This window comes from Osmerus mordax, chromosome 6, assembly GCF_038355195.1.
Source record: "Osmerus mordax isolate fOsmMor3 chromosome 6, fOsmMor3.pri, whole genome shotgun sequence".
NCBI lineage: Eukaryota > Metazoa > Chordata > Actinopteri > Osmeriformes > Osmeridae > Osmerus > Osmerus mordax.
The window spans coordinates 16719509-16740525 of record NC_090055.1 but is presented as its reverse complement, the minus strand read 5'-3'; the positions used below and the strand labels follow the sequence as shown (position 1 = coordinate 16740525).

At 49.5% G+C, this 21017-nt stretch overlaps 1 protein-coding gene across 2 annotated transcripts in view; it reads right to left on the bottom strand.

Annotated features, from left to right (window-relative positions):
* The window catches only part of kif13a (kinesin family member 13A), a 38611-nt gene that overhangs the window by 7953 nt on the left and 9641 nt on the right, over positions 1-21017 (bottom strand). For both annotated transcript variants that reach the window (XM_067237432.1, XM_067237433.1), the window contains exons 3-27: positions 19414-19426; positions 17291-17351; positions 16124-16216; positions 14894-15074; positions 13292-13379; positions 12318-12452; positions 12061-12173; positions 11837-11948; positions 11317-11529; positions 10946-11056; positions 10666-10800; positions 9234-9364; positions 8810-8896; positions 8280-8455; positions 7062-7281; positions 6696-6858; positions 6087-6230; positions 5467-5619; positions 5112-5276; positions 4491-4664; positions 3169-3320; positions 2789-2921; positions 2497-2643; positions 1645-1677; positions 295-394 (exon numbers count right to left, since the gene is read on the bottom strand). In XM_067237432.1, the coding sequence (XP_067093533.1) occupies positions 295-394; positions 1645-1677; positions 2497-2643; positions 2789-2921; positions 3169-3320; positions 4491-4664; positions 5112-5276; positions 5467-5619; positions 6087-6230; positions 6696-6858; positions 7062-7281; positions 8280-8455; positions 8810-8896; positions 9234-9364; positions 10666-10800; positions 10946-11056; positions 11317-11529; positions 11837-11948; positions 12061-12173; positions 12318-12452; positions 13292-13379; positions 14894-15074; positions 16124-16216; positions 17291-17351; positions 19414-19426 (3233 nt within the window). The remainder of the gene's footprint in view (positions 1-294; positions 395-1644; positions 1678-2496; positions 2644-2788; positions 2922-3168; positions 3321-4490; positions 4665-5111; positions 5277-5466; positions 5620-6086; positions 6231-6695; positions 6859-7061; positions 7282-8279; positions 8456-8809; positions 8897-9233; positions 9365-10665; positions 10801-10945; positions 11057-11316; positions 11530-11836; positions 11949-12060; positions 12174-12317; positions 12453-13291; positions 13380-14893; positions 15075-16123; positions 16217-17290; positions 17352-19413; positions 19427-21017) is intronic.

Genomic DNA, 21017 nt, shown 5'->3' with positions numbered 1-21017 from the left:
AGGAGAGAGGGTGAGGAAGGAAGTGGGGGGGAGACAGAGTGTGAGAAAGAGAGAGAAAGAGAGGGTAGAGGAGAGAGTGATTCAGAGACAGAATTAGAGCGAAAGAGGAAACGGAGGTGAGAGGGTGAAAATTGGATGGGGGCATGGGGGAAAATAGAGAGAGAGAGAAAAAGAGAGAGAGGGTAGAGGAGACAGATCCAGGGCCAGAAATAAAAGGAGAGAGGGACAAGAACAGGTGAGAAAAGGACAGGCGGACTGAGAGACAGGAGAACCACATCGTCTTCCACAGCTCACCATGTTTGTGGATGATCTTCTTGATCTGCTCGTCCAGATACTCCCTGCGCTTGATGAGGGCCTCCGACCAGCGCTCCCGCACGCAGTTCAGGTCCTCCTCCTGCAGTCAGTGAAACCACAGTCAGGAGAGACCAGCCTCAGGAGAGACCAGCCCCAGGAGAGACCAGCCCAGGAGAGAACAGTCCCAGGAGAGACCGACCTCTGAAGAGACTAGTCTCAGGAGAGACTAACCCCAGGAGAGACAACCTCTGAAGAGACCAGTCTCAGGAGAGCCTAGCCCCAAGAGAGACCAGCCTCTGAAGAGGCCAGCCCCAGGAGAGCCTAGCCCCAAGAGAGACCAGCCTCTGAAGAGGCCAGCCCCAGGAGTGACCGGCCCCAAGAGAGACCAAGCAGCAGGAGAGACCAAGCATCAGGAGAGACCAGCCTCAGAGGAGACCAGCCAGGGAACTCACAAGGTCAGTAGGACACAGAGGAACTTCACCACAATCAACTGAGTCCCCCCTAGTCTGAGGGGGCTAACCTGCTGCTGACACATCTTTACATGGTCAAACAGCTGGCTCCTGGAGTTGCTGACATGGTTGCTGACATGGGCTTACTGGAAGTCACTGAGTCAATGTTAATCCTGGAGAAAGTCCCATAGATGAAAGCCTGCCTGAATTACAGCATGTGAGCCCTTATTTTTTTAGGCTTGGAAAAAGATTAGGTCGAGATTTCAGATGTTCCTCACCACCCATGAGCATGTACACACACTACCCCACCATATCCCAAACCACACACACACACACACACACACTCGTGCACATTCACAGTCCCTGAGGATCCTACCTGAATGGCAGGACCGCCTCAGAAAAAGAGAACAAACAAATAAACAATCCCAATATGCACTGCACCCCTTAACCCCCTCCCACCCCCCCATGCAAAATCATTCATGCAGCCATGCGTAAGTTGGTCAGGTGACTTGGGTGAGACAAACAGTATTGTTCCTGCAGCTTTTCAGTAGCGGGAAGCAGACAGTGGTCAGTTAGTTTGTGTAACCTGAAAGGGGGAGGGGGGCGGAGACAGAACCCCAGACAGAATACTGATTGGTGGCCCAGGAACGGCTCTTCCTGTATCTCTTTAGGAGCTGCTTCAAGATTCTTTAGGGTTCGAAGATTTTTGACACAGTGTTGTGCTACATTCAGGGAAGGTTGCCCCATCCAGAAGGAACACAATAACCCAGGTCATCTTTAGTGAGGTGATGGGGGGCCCCTGCCTCTCTCCTCCCGCCCCCCCTGCTCCCAGTGTCTGCAAGCGCGTGATCAGCAGCTGGGTGTCTGTCATGCTTCTGAAGCAGTAGGATGAGAGGGGTACCTGATAACTATCCATATCGTCATCCTCCTCTCTCTGGCAGGAGAGAATAAAAGCACACGCTCAGTCAGACACCGCACACCTCTCCACTAGCCTCAGCTACAGGGCCACAATCACAGACACTGGAACACATGACTGTTACAGCCACAGAGTAGAAACAGGGATGCAACAACAGTAGATGGTGATAGGTTGACCCGAAGCTGGATGTACACTAGAGAGCACAGAAACGCTGTAATCACTTAAAAATGGATCGCTCATGTTTCTGTTTCTCCGTAAACTATTCTGGCTCAGAACCTATGTTCATAGAATCATAATATCTTTTTTAAAGCCTTACATTTATATATATATATATATAAATAAAAAAGCTGTAAGGACCCCTGAAACGCAAAATGATTTACTCTAAAGCCTGACACTTTTATAGTTCATTTCCAGGGTATACCGTGTAGACACATTTAAAGTGCATTTCTAGGGTATACTAGATGTGTTAGATCACTACCGCGGCTTCCTGAGTGACCCACAGCAACACAGAGCGTCCATGCTGGGGAGCTCCTGTCTGGAAACATGAGCCCAGACATTTCTCTTCATTAGATTTACAGCCAGTCAGCACATGATCCCGTCATGGCAGACAGCCCAAAATAGTCTGACCACCAGCGTGCTGATTCACATCCACATACTTATGAAAATAAAAAACACACATCCCTCTTCATAAGCAGAACCAATTTTATTGGGGCGTCAAATAAAATATGCCATAAACTGACGGAGACTTGTGGCTTGACGCTTATTATCGTGTTTGCGTTTACTCAAGAGGTAAGTCTAGGTGTGTGTGTGTGTGTTTGTGTGCGTGTTCCCACTGACCTGGTAGCTGTCCAGCGGTCTCTGTAGCTTGGTGGAGCGTGCCGACACACAGCCCATAGACACAGACAGCACAGCCTCAACCAGCAGGGGCAGAGTGCCCGAGTGTTGGACAGGCCTCACACACACCTGCAACCTGCGGGAGTGACCCTGTGAACACACACAGACGTATATGCACACATACACACACACACACGCGCGCGCACGCACACACACACACACACACACACAGTCAGTCAGCTGACCCTAACCCTGACAGCTCCAGTAAAAGAAAAGCTGAAAACAGTGAAGGAACCTGTCGCAGCTGGAAGACCCCCCCAGTAGTGATGTCCTTCACAGGCTGCAGCTCCACAGCAGCGTACTCCCCCTGCTCGTTCAGCTCCTGGATGGAGGCCCACAGCTCAATCCTACGAGACACCTCGCTCCACCTGACACACACCACAGACAGGGGAGGTGTGTGTAGCAGCGGCAGCATAATAATATAGTGCCAGTCTGTGTGTGTGCATGTGCGTGCGTGTGTGGTGTATCTAGAAGTCTAGAAGAGGAAAAAGAGGAGAAGTATGGTTGGTGTGTGTGTGTATGTGTGTGGGGGATGTGCATGTGTGGATGTGTGTGTCTGTACATATATATATATGTGTGTGTGTGTGTGTGTACATGGATGTCTATTCCCCTCACCTGTCCTGGAGCGTGCGTGTCTTGGCCTCCAGGGCGTCGGGCTCCCAGAGCGAGCGTCCGTTCCCGGCACAGCGGTGGCCCCACACCTCGATGGCCAGAGCCCCGTCTGAAATGAACTCCAGGAACTCCTCCGTCACGTGGACCACGTAGTCCTGCACCCAGGGCCGGATTAAGACATTTTGAGGCCTGGGGCTAATTACCAGGATGAGGCCCCTATATCGCCCCGACGCGATATATATATGTATATGTGTATATGTGTATATATATATATACATCATGACACGCACACAAACCCAGGCCAGGTGCACTGACACATCAGTGCTTTAAAGTCCACAGAACCACTCTATAAATATGATCAGTTTAAACATGTGACTCACCATCATCACATCAATGATATTAAAAGGCCCGTTTTCTGCTCTTTCAATGCAAACTCATCAATGAGCTCTTCAAAGTCCATTTGGCGCAGTATGTCCTGCTCTATTGACTAGGGATGCACCGAATCCAGGATTCGGTTTCGGATTCGGCCGTATATTGGGCTTTTTGACGGGATTCAGTTTCGGCCAAACCTTCTTTTCCACCGAACCCGAACCCTACGCTTGCACTAAGCGCGCTACGCTGGTCTAAATATTTACTATTGTGTTAACATTTTAAATGTGTTAAGAACACGTTCATCTCGAAGACGAATTCGTTCAGAATCAGCTACGTAGCAGGTCGACTGACTGATTTCCTTCTCATACATTCCCGTAGCGCCACAGTGCATTTCCCTGTTGAAGCCCAGCTTCAATGGACTTCAATGGGGCTGCTTTGAACAGTTTTTTTCAGTGCTTCGAAACTATACGGTCATTGGATAAATGCTGCGATTATGTCTCGCCCACGGACGCTCAGCGTCTCTGGGGGTAAATGGAGGAGTGGGCTGGCCTGGACGCTGGGCTTCTGCTTGATGATTGGAGGGTCTGTCGAAAGACTCCATCTCCTTTTGATTGACAGCGATTTTGTACTATAAAAAGTCGCAGAAACTATTCGAGCTCAGGCCCATCGCGGATTTTGGCCCCACTCTCGTGCTGTCTTTGACCGGACATTTTCGCACAATATTTTTGTTTTCACTCTGAATTGTTCTAATGTTATGCGCCGTGCCGTTGACTCACTTGACATCGGGCAACCTGAGGCCCCCTGGTGGCGAGGCCCAGGGCTGCAGCCCCTAAAGCCCATTGTCTTAATCCGGCCCTGCCTGCACCCCCCCCCCACTGAACACACGCAGCATCACAACTCCTGAACGGCCGTTAGGCAGTACCAGTCCTCCACACAGCAGGGGGCGCCCTCACCTTGCAGTGATCGAACCTGACGCTGAACTGGGTGTCTGGGCTGCGGGGGGAGGGCGTGTCGGGGCTGACCATGGGAGGGGCCACGGTGGGCTCTGCATGCTCCCAGAAGGTGTACTGGCAGAAGACGAAGTTGGACAGGTTGAGGGGCAACCCTGTGGCCTCTCTTACCCGCACCTGAGTCCAGACACAGACAGAGACAGACACACAGACAAAGAGAGAGTCCCAGACAGAGACACACAGACAGACACAGAGACACCGAGACAGACATAGGGATATTTAGGGACCATTAGACATGGGTCAGCAAAGAGGCTCTTACTGGACACCATGACGTAAAGTAGTCAGTAAAGCAGTATCTGCATTAAAACTGTGTGCTACCTCACATAATCAGTCAGATGGCTGAGCGGTTAGGGAATTGGGCTTTTAATCAGAAGGTTGCCGGTTTGATTCCCGGCCATGTAAAATGATGTTGTGTCCTTGGGCAAGGCACTTCACCCTACTTGCCTCAGGGGGAATGTCCCTGTACTTACTGTAAGTCGCTCTGGATAAGAGCGTCTGCTAAATGACTAAATGACATAACTACAACAAGTCAGTGGGCCTGGCCTGTTCTTTGCTGGAGCGTACCCTGCAGGTGAGCCTCTTGGCCATATGGACAATCTCTCCGTTGGTGTCCATCACCTCGTAGCAGCTGCTCTCGCTGGAGTTCTCCGACGAGTCGTCTCCACCAACCATACGCTCTGGAACTGCGCCACTCACCCTCGTCAGCTCGATGTGCAGCCTGCCGGCTACCTGTCACACACACACACACACAGTCACTTAGGATGGTTAGTGTACATGGTATGGCCTGTTTCTGCATGGGGCTAAACAGGTCCACAGCAGACACAGTAAAGTAATAGAGCTATCATATTAATAGAGAAGCCCGTTAACCAAGAAAACAGACTGAGACGTTCATGACGACATGGGTTTTGCTGAGTCATACCTCCCCCTGTTGGCTGATGATGGGTACAGCATACTGCAGCTTAATATCATGGAAGAGGCACTCCAGGAAGATGTTGGCCACACCGATCAGATTGTGGTTCTCCTGCGCCTCATAGAACGGGTCTGTTTGCTTGTTGCTGTCCAGCTTGTTATACTGGAGAAGACCAGAACATAAGAACATGTTCTATATCCTGGGGTGTAGCTCAGTGGTGGAACACTTGACTACAGATCAAGAGGTTGCAGGTTTTAATCCCCCCTGTATGTTGCTTTGGATAAAAGCCTCTGCTAATAGGACACATTACTGTAGACTCTACACATTCCACAACCATATCCACAACATATACTACTAATTCACTATTTACTACTACTCATTTACAGTTATCCAGCTATCTTACCCTCCTTCTCCTACGCAGGTCTGCAGAAAACACTCAAATTATTACCCAGAATTCCAGAGAGGTATATCACTTTACTTCAAACTCCCCAAACTTGCTCCCTACGCCCGAGTCCGATAAAGGTTTCTTCTATCCAAAGTCCCTCCCTCTCCTGTCCTCTCCTCCCTCCATCCCTTATCTGTCCTCCCCCCTCTTCTCCCTCCCCTCCTCCCTCCCCTCCATCTCTTACCACCTCCTCTGTGCCCTCCTTCCAGTCGCGGTAGTGGTCTCTCATGTCCACCAGCTTGTTCTCCAGCTTCTCGATGGTCCACACCTGGGTGCCCTTCCCTTTCCTCCGCACCTGGATTGCCGGCTCACTCACTATAGCCCCGCGCTGTCACACACAAACACACATACAAAAATATACTCAAATAAATACATGCACACAGACACACACAAATACTCACACACACACATACACTCACAAAAATACAAACACACACATTTAGACACAGACACACGCACGAACACACACAGGTTAGTTTTTTCGATCCTAGTAGGGCCCAACCATTCACTCCCATTCAAAATGGTGTTATCTCTGACCACTAACACTTAACCCTAACCTAAACACTTCATGTAATTGTAACACAAATTCTAACCCCAACCCTAAAACCCCTGAAAAAAGCATTTTGATGTTATGGGGCCCAGCAAAATGGCCCCACAAGGTCAAGTTAGTTCACAGACATTAGTTCCCCACAAGGGTAATTAAACAAGACCCAACACACACACACACAAGGATAGAGAGACACATCATTATTTGCGCACACACACACGCAGAGAGGGGTCAGGGAGTTCTCACCTTGCGGTTGGCACTCAGGTTGGCCGCAGGGATCTGGAGGGTGACCTGGTAGTCAGTGAGTTTGCTCATCTCCTCTGCCAGGAAGTTTGCCTCTCGCACCAAGGTGTTGGCCTTCACTACCTGCTCCCTGAGCCGAGACAGACTCTGACGGAACAGCTCGTCCCTGGACACAAACACAGACGTTGTTAAAGATACACACAAAAGGTTTTTTCAGCCTGCTTGCATCCACCTAAACATCCACCAAACGTGTGTGATCTTAACCTTGAAGTTTGTGTAAGGCTTGGATTGTGTGTGTGTTTGTGTATGTCTGTACGTTTGTATGTACGTATGTGTATGCATGTGTGTGTGTGCCTGCATGTCCCTCACCTCTCCTCGGTCCAGAGCCTTAGCTTGCTGTTGGGCGTGTGAGTGGGGAAGGTGAGACGGTCGCTGCTGCAGCGATGATGCTGTGACGTCCTCTCGGGCGACAGCTGCTGCCGTAGCGTTTCCAGCTCTCTCTCGTACATCCTCCTCTGCTCCTCCAGCGCTGTGCGCTTCTCCTCCAGGTACTGCTTCTCCAGAACCTGGACCACGTTCTGCATGGGGTCTACAGCACACCGGGAGACAGCACATACGCGTATCCAGTTCCGTTCACTTTATTTGATGCAGAAGGATATTCAAGAATCCTATCTAGATCCTCTATATCGATGTCTTCTCTGAGACTGCCGAATTTATAAAGACGCAGGGAGACACTGGTTTTTGGACGTCTATCTCGTCCTCGGTTTCTCCATAATCTTTAAGGAAACCCAAATTGGACATCATCGAACAATCAGATTGAGTAAAAAAAAACACAAACACAAGCAACCAATGCCCGGCTGTGTCATGTCATAACTTGAGTCACGCTGGCTTGCATGCCAATAAAATGCAATTAAAATAACTAAGCCATGACCTGCACAATGTCAGTGCTGAATCATCTAGTCTCAAGTGAGGCATCCAGTAAAACGACCAAACTTGAACAACCCTGTTGTGGGGATAGTGCAGTGCAGAGAGAGTAACCCAGCGATGGCAGCTCATCTACACTGTAACAGGGCCTTGGGCCGCCCCCTCACTGTCCACAGGACTGGGACAGGGTCAAGAGAACCACACAGGAACAGCTTGTGCATGACATAACCATTGCATCACAGCTCTGTCCCAGAGCAACTCCAGCGGCGAGTTTGAGTGGGTAGGCAGTGGGTGTTTTTTAGTGACTTAGAACAGTAGTTGGATGCCATGGTTGTGGGGATGGAATAGGGCAGGCAGTTTATCCACAACACATCCCACTTTTGGGTCATATTCAAGACAAAACCTTCAGTTTAAGAAATTCGGTCAAGGTGGCTCCCTGTTAGAAACATGAACAGGTGGATGAGTCTAAAACCATGGACCAGAGAGAGGAGGATGAGTTTAAAGAGAGGGACCATAGAGAAAGAAAGAGGGATGAGTCTAAAAAAGTGACCAGTTAGAGAGAAAAATGAGTTCAAAAAAGGGACCTGATAGAGAGAGATGAATCCCAAGAGAGGGACCAGAGCGACAGGCAAGAGAGACAAGGTGGAATAGGGTTAGTCTTACCGTTGTTCCCCAAGGTCTTCATCATCACCTCCATCTGGGCAAACTCGTAGCTGTAGTCCTGCTCCGACGAGGCCTCGCTGGCCGTCTCCACGTCCGCCTCCACGAAGCTCTCCCTGGGGGATGCCCGCTCCAGCTCCTTCAAGCGGTCCCGTCGCTTACGCAGGGGCAGGTTGATCCTACAGCCCAGCAGGATTTACAGCTCACTTCAGACATCAAGCAACAACCCAGCATCCAGCTTCATCTAGACCAGAGCTGCCCAACCTTGGTCCTGAAGAGCTACAGTGCTGTGGGTTTTCATTCCAACCCTGATCCCGCATACTTGATTCTAATTATTAACTGAGAAGATAAAGTTGAGATAAACTGGGGTTGGAGGGCAAACATATTGTAAAGGAGGGTAACTTTCCAAGAACAGGATTGGACTGCTCTCATCTAGACCCGTTCCTGTACCTAATTTCCTGTTCAAAGCTATGTCTGGTAAGAATGAGTCGAGATAATTTCCAAAACAACAGCAGGCGAGTTTCACGGTTTACCTGAAAAAGTGGTTGTTCCCCCATAATATGCGGTCTCCATGCCAGAGGTGGACCAAGGAGTCGATCATGGTTCCGTTCACACAGGTTCTGACAATGAGAAAGAAAGCAGGTGGGCCAAAGGAAAACATTTGGTAATAAGAACTGTACATCAAAAAGCCCAGGCATGAGGGTTGCAGACTATCAGTGGCGCACTGAAAATGTAAATTACAGCAGAACAATGTCTTTGTGGTGAGAGCTGTGGAGCAAGGCTTTGATATCAGATGCCTTCACCGTGAGCTCATGAGAAACCCTGAGGTCCAGTCAACCATGAGGACTGAGAGGAGGGGGAAGATGAGGGAGGGAGAATGAGGGAGGTAGGGAGGGGGATGGGGAGGGGGGGGCTGGATGAAGGAGGAAAGGGGAGGTGGGGTTGCTGGGTGCTCACCTGGCATTCTCCACTGGCATGAGGGTGACATCACCATCTGGGCAGATCTCCAGAACACAATGCTCCGGCTGGATCCCGATACCGAAGAGCTGGATGTCCTGAGACGTGTCGGCACCCACACGTGTGTGCTCCTACACACAGGAGGACAGACAGACAGACAGACAGACAGATAGGCATTCAGACAGAGAGCAGATGTATGACCACAAACCAAGGAGCTCAGAGCCAGGAGTCTCATGACTCGGGTAATTCCCCATCGTAAATCATGAGTGAATCACCTGCTTGGTTCGGAACTGTAATCCAGTGCTCATAGCTGCCCACTCAGGCACAGACTCAGTCACATGCAGAAAGCATAACCACAGCCCCTCTGCCTTCCTCAATGGGACCAAAACCAAAACAAGTGGGATTTTGTAAATTTCATACCCATTTTATTAATTGAGCACATGCTTTTATTTGAACGGTTTAACTGTTGAATAGTACAGGAGCTGAGTGGAAGACACCCGTGTGTGTCTCTCATTACTGAGTGGGCGTAGCTGGACTAACATCCCGCCACCAGACGCCTACAGCTACAGTAGCCTCTTCACATTAGCAGAGTCATTCCACCCTGGCGTGCGGGGCGAGGTTGTGGGAGCACACAAAGGCCTGTTGTTCTGTGTGCCGCGGAAGCTCGGCTGCTGTCTGGCACGCTTTCGCCCTGCCTCTGCACCGCACAGCTCTCCCAGTACCGTTGTCATACGTGTGTCTGGAATTATGCGGTGTGTTTGCTGTGTTCCGGCAGTGCAGTCAATGGGAAATGTTACAGAAGAAGGATAAGTGCTGCACACAGAGAGAGAAAGAGAGAGATAGAGAGGATGAGAGAGATGATGAGAGACAGAAGAGAGAGAGAGAGAGAGAGAGAGAGAGAGAGAGAGAGAGAGAGAGAGAGAGAGAGAGAGAGAGTGTTTGTGTTTGTATGTCAGCAAATACAGTACATGTGTTTTGAGGATAACAGTTTGGTATATGTATAATTTTGTTCTGCAGAGGGAGAGAGAGAAAAATTGAGAGCGAGAGACAAGGAGAAAGAGAACGAGAAAGAGAGAAAGAGAGAGAGAGTACAGCAGGCTGAATCTGCCCCTGGGCTCTGCTGAAGAGCTCGACTGAGCTTTATTTGCTCATGTGATTCCTGCCTGCTCTCCAATTATAGAGACTCCCTGCAGATCAGTGCTCTCTGGTCTTCAGTACGAGCTTCACACTGGGAGAGAGCCGCTTAGCTCACAGGGCAAACACAGCTAATGTTCACATAATGCTTTGTTGTTTTACAGTCTTTTTTTCCAAGTGATAGATTTCCAAATTGTTCGGGTGTGAACCACAATACACGTAACCAATGTTGTGGTTGGAGGTTAAGAGGCTGGATTTAAATGGCGCAGTGTGCGAGCCAAGTCTTTCTAATCCTCACCTTCAGGTAGTAGACCAGCAGCTCGTTGAGGGCGGGATCGGCATTCAAGTTGACCAGGAAGCACTTATCCTCTCCAACCTTTATCCCTGATGTCTCCAGGGAGATGCCCATGCTCTCCAGCTGCTTCTGGCGCTCCTGGGCCAACACAAGCATGGAGACTCCAAGTCAACCCACAATATCACATGTCCTCATAAAAACTAATAAATAAACGCAGACTTGTAAGGAATGGAACTTTTCAGGAGAACCTGCTGTTCTCAGCCTGTCTGTATTGGTGGCCTACCGTGGCAATCTCCTCTGTCTTCCTGAGTTTCTCCTCCCAGGTGACGGTCATCTCCTGGATCAGCTTTTCAGACTCCTGCAGTTTCTCCTTCAGCTCCGGGGCCTTGAGAGACTGGACGCACAAGGACCAATCAGAACAGCACGGATGCTCACCCGAACCCCACACCCTAGTCTGACTCACCAGCTCATTTTTCACTCATGTGTAAAGACTTAGTCAATTTCGACCATCCACCCACCATTTTAGGGGAGAATCTTTTTTCTAAAATGATATAATGGCTGGCAAGCTTTCGCAGGATACCTCATACCAGCCCTTTTCACCCTGCAGTTCCCCCAGCACTCCTCCTCAAGTACCCCAGGGGGAGCTCTTCTCACCTCGGCCTGGGAGAGCTGCACCCTCAGCTTCTCCACCTCGTCCCTCAGCTCCCGGATGATGCGAGCGTTGGGGTCCTCGTTGACCACGGCGTGGTTGACGATCCTCTTGGCGCGGTCGGCGTAGCGCAGGGTGGACAGCGTCTCCTCGTAGTTGTCGGCCGCCGGGCTCACCGTGGCGATCATGGCGGTCTTGCTGTTTCCGCCCAGGTTGTCCTGGGTACGACGGGATTGAAGGTCGACAGGAAAGGGTCAGGTTCTGAACGTGACAGCGTATGACGCTTAAGTGGGGAAGCTTTTGAAAGTACAGTAGCCAGAGACATCTCCTTAATCTATTCTCACAGCAATTTAGGATGCCCAGAGTAGAGCTGCTATCATTCATATATCCATGCAGTATCACAAGGGTTATAGGTGTGGAACTATGAGCATCTGTGAAGCCCTCTGTGACATTAGTGTTGCATTACTTTATACCAATACACTTTGATTTGACTGGTTGGGATAGGTGGTTGAGTGCCAGACCCACCTTCAGCAGCCAGGTAAGGACAGAGTCTCTGTAAGGCACAAACTTGGTCTTCCCTTTCCCTGCTGACTGATCAGCCAGGGCTGAGATCACACAGCCCAGAGTGGTCAGCGACCTGCACACACACACACGTCAATAACATCAATGTCCTACAACTGAGTCCTCAGCTACATGTTACAGAGCCATACGTAAATGGTGATTTGTTTTCTGCAGGTGACGGAACTGACTTGTTGATGTTGCTGCCTTCTTTCAGCCTCTCTCCTGCAGCTCCAGTCTTGGACACTCGCTCACTGCCTGCCAGGTCCACCAGACTCATCTTGCTCACCTTCTCCCCAGAGTTCTGAAGCACACACACCCAGTACAAATTTGGTGACAGTAGCAGTAACGAGTACCGTCAAAGCATTTACATTTTCAGACCCAAGCATTGGGCCAATGTTGTGATTTCTTTGCCGCTTGATGGCGTTGCATTGAGAGCAGGACCAACCCCAGACTGGCGGTCGTACAGCGTCTGTGTGACGATGATGCTGAAGACACCGTGAGAGCGGCTGCTCTCCTCGTTCATGTTGGTGGCCGCAACCGTCCGCGACTTGTTCCCCTCAGACATCAACACCTCGATGTCCTAGAAAAGTTCAAAAGTCAGGGGGCGGTTTTTACCTACGGGTCACAGTGTCCTTTTTACATTTCTTGATCGGATAGTTTGAGAGACGGGAGAGCAGGGAGAGAGAGCGGAGAAGACGTACAGGATTTGGTCCTTAGTCAGACTCAAACCAAAAACCCCTGTGTTATTAGCCTGAAGTTAGGGATATTAGTGAAGCACTAAAACAGGTGCTGAGTGATCATGAGCTGGTCTCTCATTGGTCAATCTCTGAGGTGATGGGGTCAGGAAGATGAAGATGGAGAACTCTCAAAGGTGTTACATTGACACAAGCTGAGATCTGATCAGCGATTGGCTGAATGGGCTGGGTGACGTTGTGTGACGCTAGAAGAGCAGAAAACACCTTGTGACCCAATGAACATCACAGGTGTTTTTTATCGAAGAATATGAAGAGTGAAGAGTGTGACACTGTGAGGACTTACACCTCAAGGGTAGGCTAAACCTACAGGTACACCAGGACCATCGCTAAGGCAACAAAGGCAGCAGTATCTGCATGTGGCTTAGTGTCACGTGATTCATTTGGGTCACAGCAGCCAGGGGGCTTGGGGGGCTGAGCTGAGAGGGGTGTAAGACAGGGTATGACTTCCCAAAACCCATGACTAACTCGCACTGCCGGTCTACATGTGTCACGTCCGTGTTGGTGAGTGAGCCTATTCAACTTGACGATATTCCGATAATAGTCCTATAAATAAATGTCCAAGACAACTGTACGATCCTGCGATGATGTGTCATTACAGCCTGGGAGTGAGAAGCAGCAGGTCCGCGACAAGGGAGAAGATGTAACCTGGGGGGATGATACACACCTCAAAGTTGGTCACGGCTAGCTGGGAGAGCCCGTCCACGTAGGGCCCCAGGACCTTGTGCTCCCGGACCTTCAGAGACTGCCGGCTCCTGGAAACACACAGGACAGGAGGACAGGATGACAGGAGATGCGGTCAGAACAGAAAAACAGAGGGGGAGAATGCTTCACTAGAGGGTGCAGATGGACCCAGTGGACCTGAGCTTCACTTGGTTGTTTGCCAGAAGCTGGGGGAGGCGGAGTGGGTGGTGGGGGTTTGCAGGCCTATAGATCAATGACCGTTGACTCGGGCCGTTCCACGGCTGTGAATTTACTGAGGTTGGCAGACCGCACGTTCACTGATCCAACTCACTGCTCTCTACCCCATTTACCTCCCTCTGGGTCTAACTACGGGAGACAGCAGCCAGAAAGTACAGAGCAGCCACTATTTACAGTCCCACCAATGATGTCAACATGCAGTGAGAATCACAGCGAGAGGGGAAAGGCAGAGGCAGAGAGAAATTATAGATAGCAGGCATGCAGGCAGACAGACAGACACAAAGACCGACAGACAAACAGAAAGACAGACAGTCAGGCACAAAGACAGACAGACCGACATGCAGGCAAGGCAGGCAGTCAGATAGACAAGCACAAAGACAGGCAGACAGACAGAGAGAGTTCAGGCCTGAGCATGACTATATAACATGCAGGAAGTAGCCATAGAGCGGCGGGGGGGGGAGGACAGGCTCCATCCTCTAACATCTGCGGCACACACAGCGATGCACTGTGCTCCGACTCTGGGGCTCTCCTCACTGGCGACACTGTCCGCTCCTCTGCTCTCCCTTCACTAACAGATGTCCCTGAAACACACTCTTTCACAGTTCTGCCTCGCCTTCAGCCTCCCTGCCAAACATCCCACCATGACATCTCAGAACACAACAGACCCCACCTCCCCAAAACATACTACCGAGAACTTTCCCCCCTGCAGAAATAACTGGGATGAACTCTAACTAGACTTTCTGACTTCATGTCTCTTCTCCATTTTTAAGTACCTGGAATTCCTTTCAACATGGTACGAGTCAGACATTGAAACCCGACTCCACGGTCAACATGAGGGTCAGTGAGTTAACATTGTGTGCACATGCACACAAAAGACTACATCAGACACGGGACATTGCACCACAGTCTAAGCGACACGTCGTTATTTGTGCAATCGACCGGATTTGAACCCACGTCAACAACATACCGCAAGACCAAGGGTATTAGCTCTGTGTTGTAGCACTACTGGTCCGACCCTTGCGCCCTTCAGGCCCGGGTCAGGCCAGGACACGTCTTGCGCTGGGCCTGTTTGCCAAACAGCCGCCCTGATTCCTTAGCTCAGTGGTCCATCTGGTCTTTAACCCTGGTTTTCAGGGCCCACTTTCCTGTATCTTGCAGATATTTCCCTGCTCCAACACACTTGATTCAAATGAACAGTCTTTATCAATTCCGACAGAAGCCTCATAGCCTCCCATTCATTTGAATCAGGTGTGCTGGAGCAGGGAAACATCTACAACATAGAGGACAGTGGGCCCTGAGGACCAGGGTTGAAGACCACTGCTTCAGCTGACTGAAAACATTCACTCACCCTTTGGGGTCCAGCAGGTCGCGGACCTTCTCGTTGTAGATCTCCATGTAGGAGACCTCCACCTTGAAGGAGTGGGCCTCGCTGTCCTCCCTGGAGACCCTCTCGAACAGGGTGCAGCAAAGACGTGGGATCAGACCTGGCTGCTCCCCGTTCCCCATCATGGAGAATGATTTGCCAGAACCTGGAGGAACACAGGATTGGGCACACAGAGAACTTCTAACACACTGGAAGTGATGTGGACATATAAACCCCTGCACAGAAGACTGTAAAACAACATACTGTGTGTTTATACTACACAAATAGAAGAAGCTCTCTTGCCCTGCTAGAAGACCCTGTCCCCCTGACACCCATATGAACCCGACCAGGCGTCTGACCCAGAGATGAAGGTGGAGTGAGGACAGCACTGCGGGCTGCAGGTGCCCTGCTGCAGGTGTGCTGACAATGTGCTTCTTCAGGGTTTCCACAAGAGACAGAGCCCAGTCTTGACTCTATGGTCATGTGCCAGTTTGGATAGCTATAGGTTTTATCAGTGCTTATAGACATCAAAACAACAGAGCCAGCTTTGTTCCTCTTTCCCCTTTCATTCCTTGGGACTGTTAGTTCAGTGGCAGGAAAAGTGAATCTTTTGTCTGGTTATTTCCCTATTTTTTCCCCCCCAAAACATCCAAAACATGTGACTGCCTTGTGAAAGACAATAGACTCCGTACTTCCTCTTCAAAGTGTTCCCTATGCATGCCATTTTGACCTCTCTAGGACAGGAAGTGGGATAAAGGAGCTAATTTAATCCACGGCTAGGAAGGATACGACTTGAGCGATTCACCAGAGATTCATCAGAAACGCAGGAGCTTCCTGTTTCTGCACGTGACCAGGGACCTCCATAGAACGACCTGAGCAGATGCCTGGGCCTGCAGACTTGACATGGAGCCCCTCGGAGCCATTTGTGTCAAGAGTCAGACACCCCACCTTCTCATGACCCACTTCTTCCTTCTACAAAATAATAATGTCTAGCTCCTCCATCTCCTGCTTCATCCCACATGAGACCATCTTTATGGCGGGCCAGTAGCACAATGAGACACAATAAACAGACAAACAGCATATGGAATTTACATATGCTGAAATATCCCCCCATTATTTAGCTAGACCCAATGTCACAATTTGGAACAATGCTTCAGTGTTTGTTTAACTGTTGCAGACTCCAGGGTTTGTTTGTCTAGCTTTTGTGTCTGTTACCTGTTTGTCCATAGGCGAAAATGCAGGCATTGTACCCTTGAAATGCATTTTCAAGTATGCCCTCGCCAAGGCACTTGAACACCACCTCTTGTCCTGAAAAATAAAGAATAGTCACCATGGCGATTATGCTAAACATATAGATAAACCATCCATTCAAAAGGCATACAGTCCGTTGTGTTTTCCTCAAATAATATGGTAGGGGAGCAAGACGGGAAAATATAGCACCACAACGTTCATTTGTTAATGGTCTGTTTCAGCTAATCAGATTGGAGTACTCCCTCTGCAAAATGGCAGAAAGATTAAAATGCCAAATGCACTAAAAAAACTGCATCAGGGAGGCCGATTCATGGAAGGTGGCATTTTGTTATCTTTGTTATTAGACAGAGACAGAAAGAGAGGGGAGGGGGGGATAATTCTCTTGTGTAGCTCAGTGCTGTGCTCCTGGTGAATGGTGCAGCTGTTTAAAGAGCTAAATAAAGCTGTGGTGGAGGGCCTTCAGGCAGCCCTCTGCTTCACAGACTGGCTTGTCGCTTGAGAACGAGGCGAACAGAAGCCCTGCCATCACAGAGTGGAAGGAAAATGGTCAACACAATGTTGCTGTTGGTCCAGCGTTCCATTGACAGTGACATGCCCTGTTTCATGGGTGTCAAAATGAAAACGCCATAATCGTAACCTTCAGTTCATTTCAAATGTAGCTGAACCAATGCAGTTTTCTGCTTCCATGCCTTTCGGGGGGGAAATGTGGGTGGGAGAGCAACAACAATGGATACAAATAGTAACACAAAAAACAACACTGTTGAAGGATTCGTTTCACTTTATCCATGGTATGCATATCAGGTACTGCGATAAACACTTTCTGAACAATTTTACCTTCCTATGTGTCGAACAGTGGCACACCTTCATGACACATGTCTTGAGTTTGTATCGACCTGTCTGTGTCTCTATTTCACACTGAGTGCTCTTATTGAACATTTAACTTCTGGCGACAAGGACTTTTCATCATGCAAATGTCTCGTTTCCATTAGGGAGGGGATCCTCCCAGCTCTGAGCTGTACCTGTGCCCTCACCTGGGTGGTTCTGAATGGGAGGTTAGGTGTGTTTGTTTGGAGTTGTTAAAGTGATGACAGGAGGATTATCTCTGTGGAGCTGAACCCCTATGGGACTCACCGGCATATTTAGGGATGTTCGATTCATCCATGGACCAAAAACAGTGGTCAAAGGCAAACACCTGTGGGAGAGCAAACACGGAGGATTAGCGCACCCTGGAAACGAAACACACTGTCAACACGTTCAAGCAAATAGATTCTGAGAAACTCGCACCCAGACTAATAGGTGTCTATGTACTCCACCACAGTTGTCTGGCGTAGCAAGACACATAATTACATAATGGCTTTATTGTACTGTATCACGCCACCCAACGGTACAGTATGTCAGCAAGATTGAGCTTGTCTGTGTGTGGGGAGGCATATTGTGTGAGAAAGAGGAGCTCTTCCCTGATGCTGTTATAAGGTAACTGTTGTCAGGACTATGCTGCTCCACATTAGCCCGGCTTGTTTTGTAATGCCGCTGTGAGTTAAATGAATTCATAAATCAGGGTCACAGCTCTCCGGTAGAAATTCCAGTACCCAGTGACCCCGGTCTCCAGGGCAACAGGGCTGGAGTTGTTCCTGGTGAAGCTTGCTGGCCCTTGGCCTCGACCCAATGGGTCCAGCACAGACCCTCTGTGTGTGTGTATGTGTGTGAGGGAGAGACACCTGCATGTGCTCACAGGCACCACGCATTGCATCGAACTGATGTTTGATGGCATAGCACAACAGCCTATTGCACTGAGGCCTCCTACTCAGCAAAGATAAGACAGGATAGCCCTTTCACTATTCTATTACACCAGATCTGTTAGAAAGTTTCCTTCACATACCCACATGATATGACAAACCACTGCTTTGCAACATGACAACCCTTTAGACTTTCTCTCAACGCTGGAAGTCTGTCCTGTACTGTCACCCTGAAATACTAAACTAGCGTTCGGCATGCCATCTCTGCTGGCACCCAGAACACTGCTGGCCTGCCAAGAAAACTGGTCTCCCTCTATGAATGTGTGACCCAAAATGATTGAACTCTTTTCTAATCACGATAAAGGGCATCGGCCAGGGGAACCACTTGCAAAGTCAGCATTGTCAGAGCTGAGATCCCTGAATGGCGTGAAAGCAAGACCTCCTCAAGAGGCAGCAGACTAGCGAGTGGGTGTCATTCAAAGGAACAAAAGTGCCATCAGTCTCAATCAGGGTAGGGTTAGTAACCAAGGTAATCTGTGTTGGCAAGTCTCTGTAAGCGAACTATATGGTTAACTTTATGGTTAACTAAAGTTAACTCTAACTATAGGTCTGACTAGACAACAAAATTCCTTTTCATTAGAAAGAAACACTCAATAAGCTTTGTTTGAGCAATTAAAGGCAGAAATCTCTTGTCTCTATGGGATTAGGACAGGTCGGTCAAGGCTGGGCTGGGTTTGGTTGAGATGGGTCAGGACCTCCCTGTCTTCCAGGCAGACAGAACTGAAACTAATTGGGAGTGTATTCATGGCTTAGCAGACAGCCATGCGCTTTCTGCTAGAGTGCCTGGCTAAAGCCTCAGCAGTAGGCGCAGCGCTGGTTAATGGACCCCAGAGACTGGGGGCGCTCGTGGCCACACACCGGTATTCCCCCAGTCAGTCAACGGGCCCCCCCACCAGCTCTACACAATGACCCGGTCCGTAGTGTGTGAGGGGAGGCCTCGGTGTCTCTTGAGCTAGTCACCAGCGTGTCAGTAGGGGGAGCGAGGGGGAGGAGGAGGTGGGGGGAACAAGGGTGAGTAGGGGGTGAGGTTCCAACAATGCAGCTTTCAATGCGCGCACACACTGCCCCAGTGTCCCTGCTCATCCCTCTCTCATTGCCGGCCTTTGTGGGTGTTTCATGAGATCTTACAGCGCTGACACATTCACACGGACGTCTATCCGGCCCCTGCCGACCCACCAAACGACCAAAAAACCCTCCATCATGCCCCTTAGAAACCATCCTATGGCAGCGGATCAACATCGTCTCGTAGCGGACCCTGGAGGCCTGGGGTTGCTAGCGTTCCATGCTAGCATTGTGTGGTGTCTGTGACAGTGCCAAGTTGCCTGGTGTGTGTTCAGAGATAAGTGAGCTCTAGTCACTCAGGATGACCCGGTACTGTGTCTGGGCAGACAGTTGCAAGGGACGTTGGCGTCAGGGATCCTGATGAAAACCAGCACCGCAAACACTTCAAACACATACCTTGGGTTGTTTCCTGGGAGCATCATGATGTTCAGTTCAGGCGAGGGTGAGAGAGAATGCCGTTGGTTTCATCGGAAACACAAGGAGAGAGAGGGAGGGAGGGAGTGAGAGAAAGACAGGGAAAGGGAGAGGGAGAGAGAAAGAGAGAAAGACAGGGAGAAGGAGAGAGAGACATAACACGGTTAGCATTAATGCAATTTAACAGTCAGTACATGTTCCTTTTTAGTATAGAGCAGCTGTGCTCACAGTAGGAAACCTCTTATTGTCTGTGCTGCCCCCAAAAGATCTAGATCAAATGGATATCTAAAGTAGCAGATTGTTTTGGTGACAAATACATCACAAGTCATTCTGTTGGGAGTATGAAGGTGATCGTGGAACCCACTCATCATAACTCCAAATAACGACACATTGCACTTCATAAAGGACTGGTGTACTTTTCTTCATTCATTTCTCCTATTCATTCCCTTCATTCATTCACTTCCTGTGGTATTTCCTGGTGGAGGCTGCTGTGAATGGGTTCATAATTGGTGCGCTGGAGCGTAAGGAAGGGAAGAGATTTAGGATTCAATGTCCCACTGACTCTGTTGGGTAAACAGCCCTAACGCTGGTGGACTTAACCAGAGCTGGGAGGCCAGCAAGGCTGCATTCAGTATTACCTCAGGCCTCACAAGGCAAATTTTACTCCAAGACTTGTATGCTGATTTATAACTACTATTCTGACCAAATAGAGACAACTAGAGTTCCTTCATCTCTTAACCTGTGCTGAATGTTCCCATGTGAGCACACCTGACCAGGGTGTTCTGCCCCCGACATACTCCAGCTGCCAGTCCCCAGCGGGCAGGGGCACCTCCGTGTCTCTCCACATGGCACACAAGACCTGTCAGCAGATCCGTCCTGCGGTGCACCCGCTGGAACAGAGGTGGGCATCACCTTCACCCAGTAACACAGCCTCCATCACTAGCTCTGGATGGCCTGGTGGAGCACAAACACTGGACTGGAGCCCTCCACGTGAACTGAACTGGACTGGATGACGTCAGGGGTGCAGGGGTACAGAAATGCAGGGCAAACGGTGATGCTTAATTAAAACTATAGTGAGATATTTTGGTTTGATTGCGGTGAGAAAAAGAGAGAGACAACACCAAATGCTATCCTTGTTTAAAAAGGAGGAAGAGAAAGGAGTGGAGGGATCAAAGAGAGTCAAACACGGGAATGGGATGTGACCTTGTAGACCCACTGTCCTGCCCTCCACTAGGTCACAGTCAAGTCTTTCCTGACGGAGTCTATGTGAACATCTGCAGGTGGATCACGTCGTCACGGGTATAACCAGGACCAGGATATTACATCATGTGGCGAGCTTAGCACAGGGGGATCAGATGTGTCCAAACTTAAGCTTGTAGGAGTGAGTACATTGCCTGTTCCTGACAAGGCAATAACAAATCCTTGTTTAGCAGTAAAGCTTTTTCGCTAGCTATAGAGACATGGAAGGCACAAAGTTCTAAAAATGCTCTACAGTAGGGCAGTTAAATTTCATTCTGATATTTAAACTGCTACAATATTAGATTTTATATATCATATTTGATATTATATAATAAAAAATATAATCC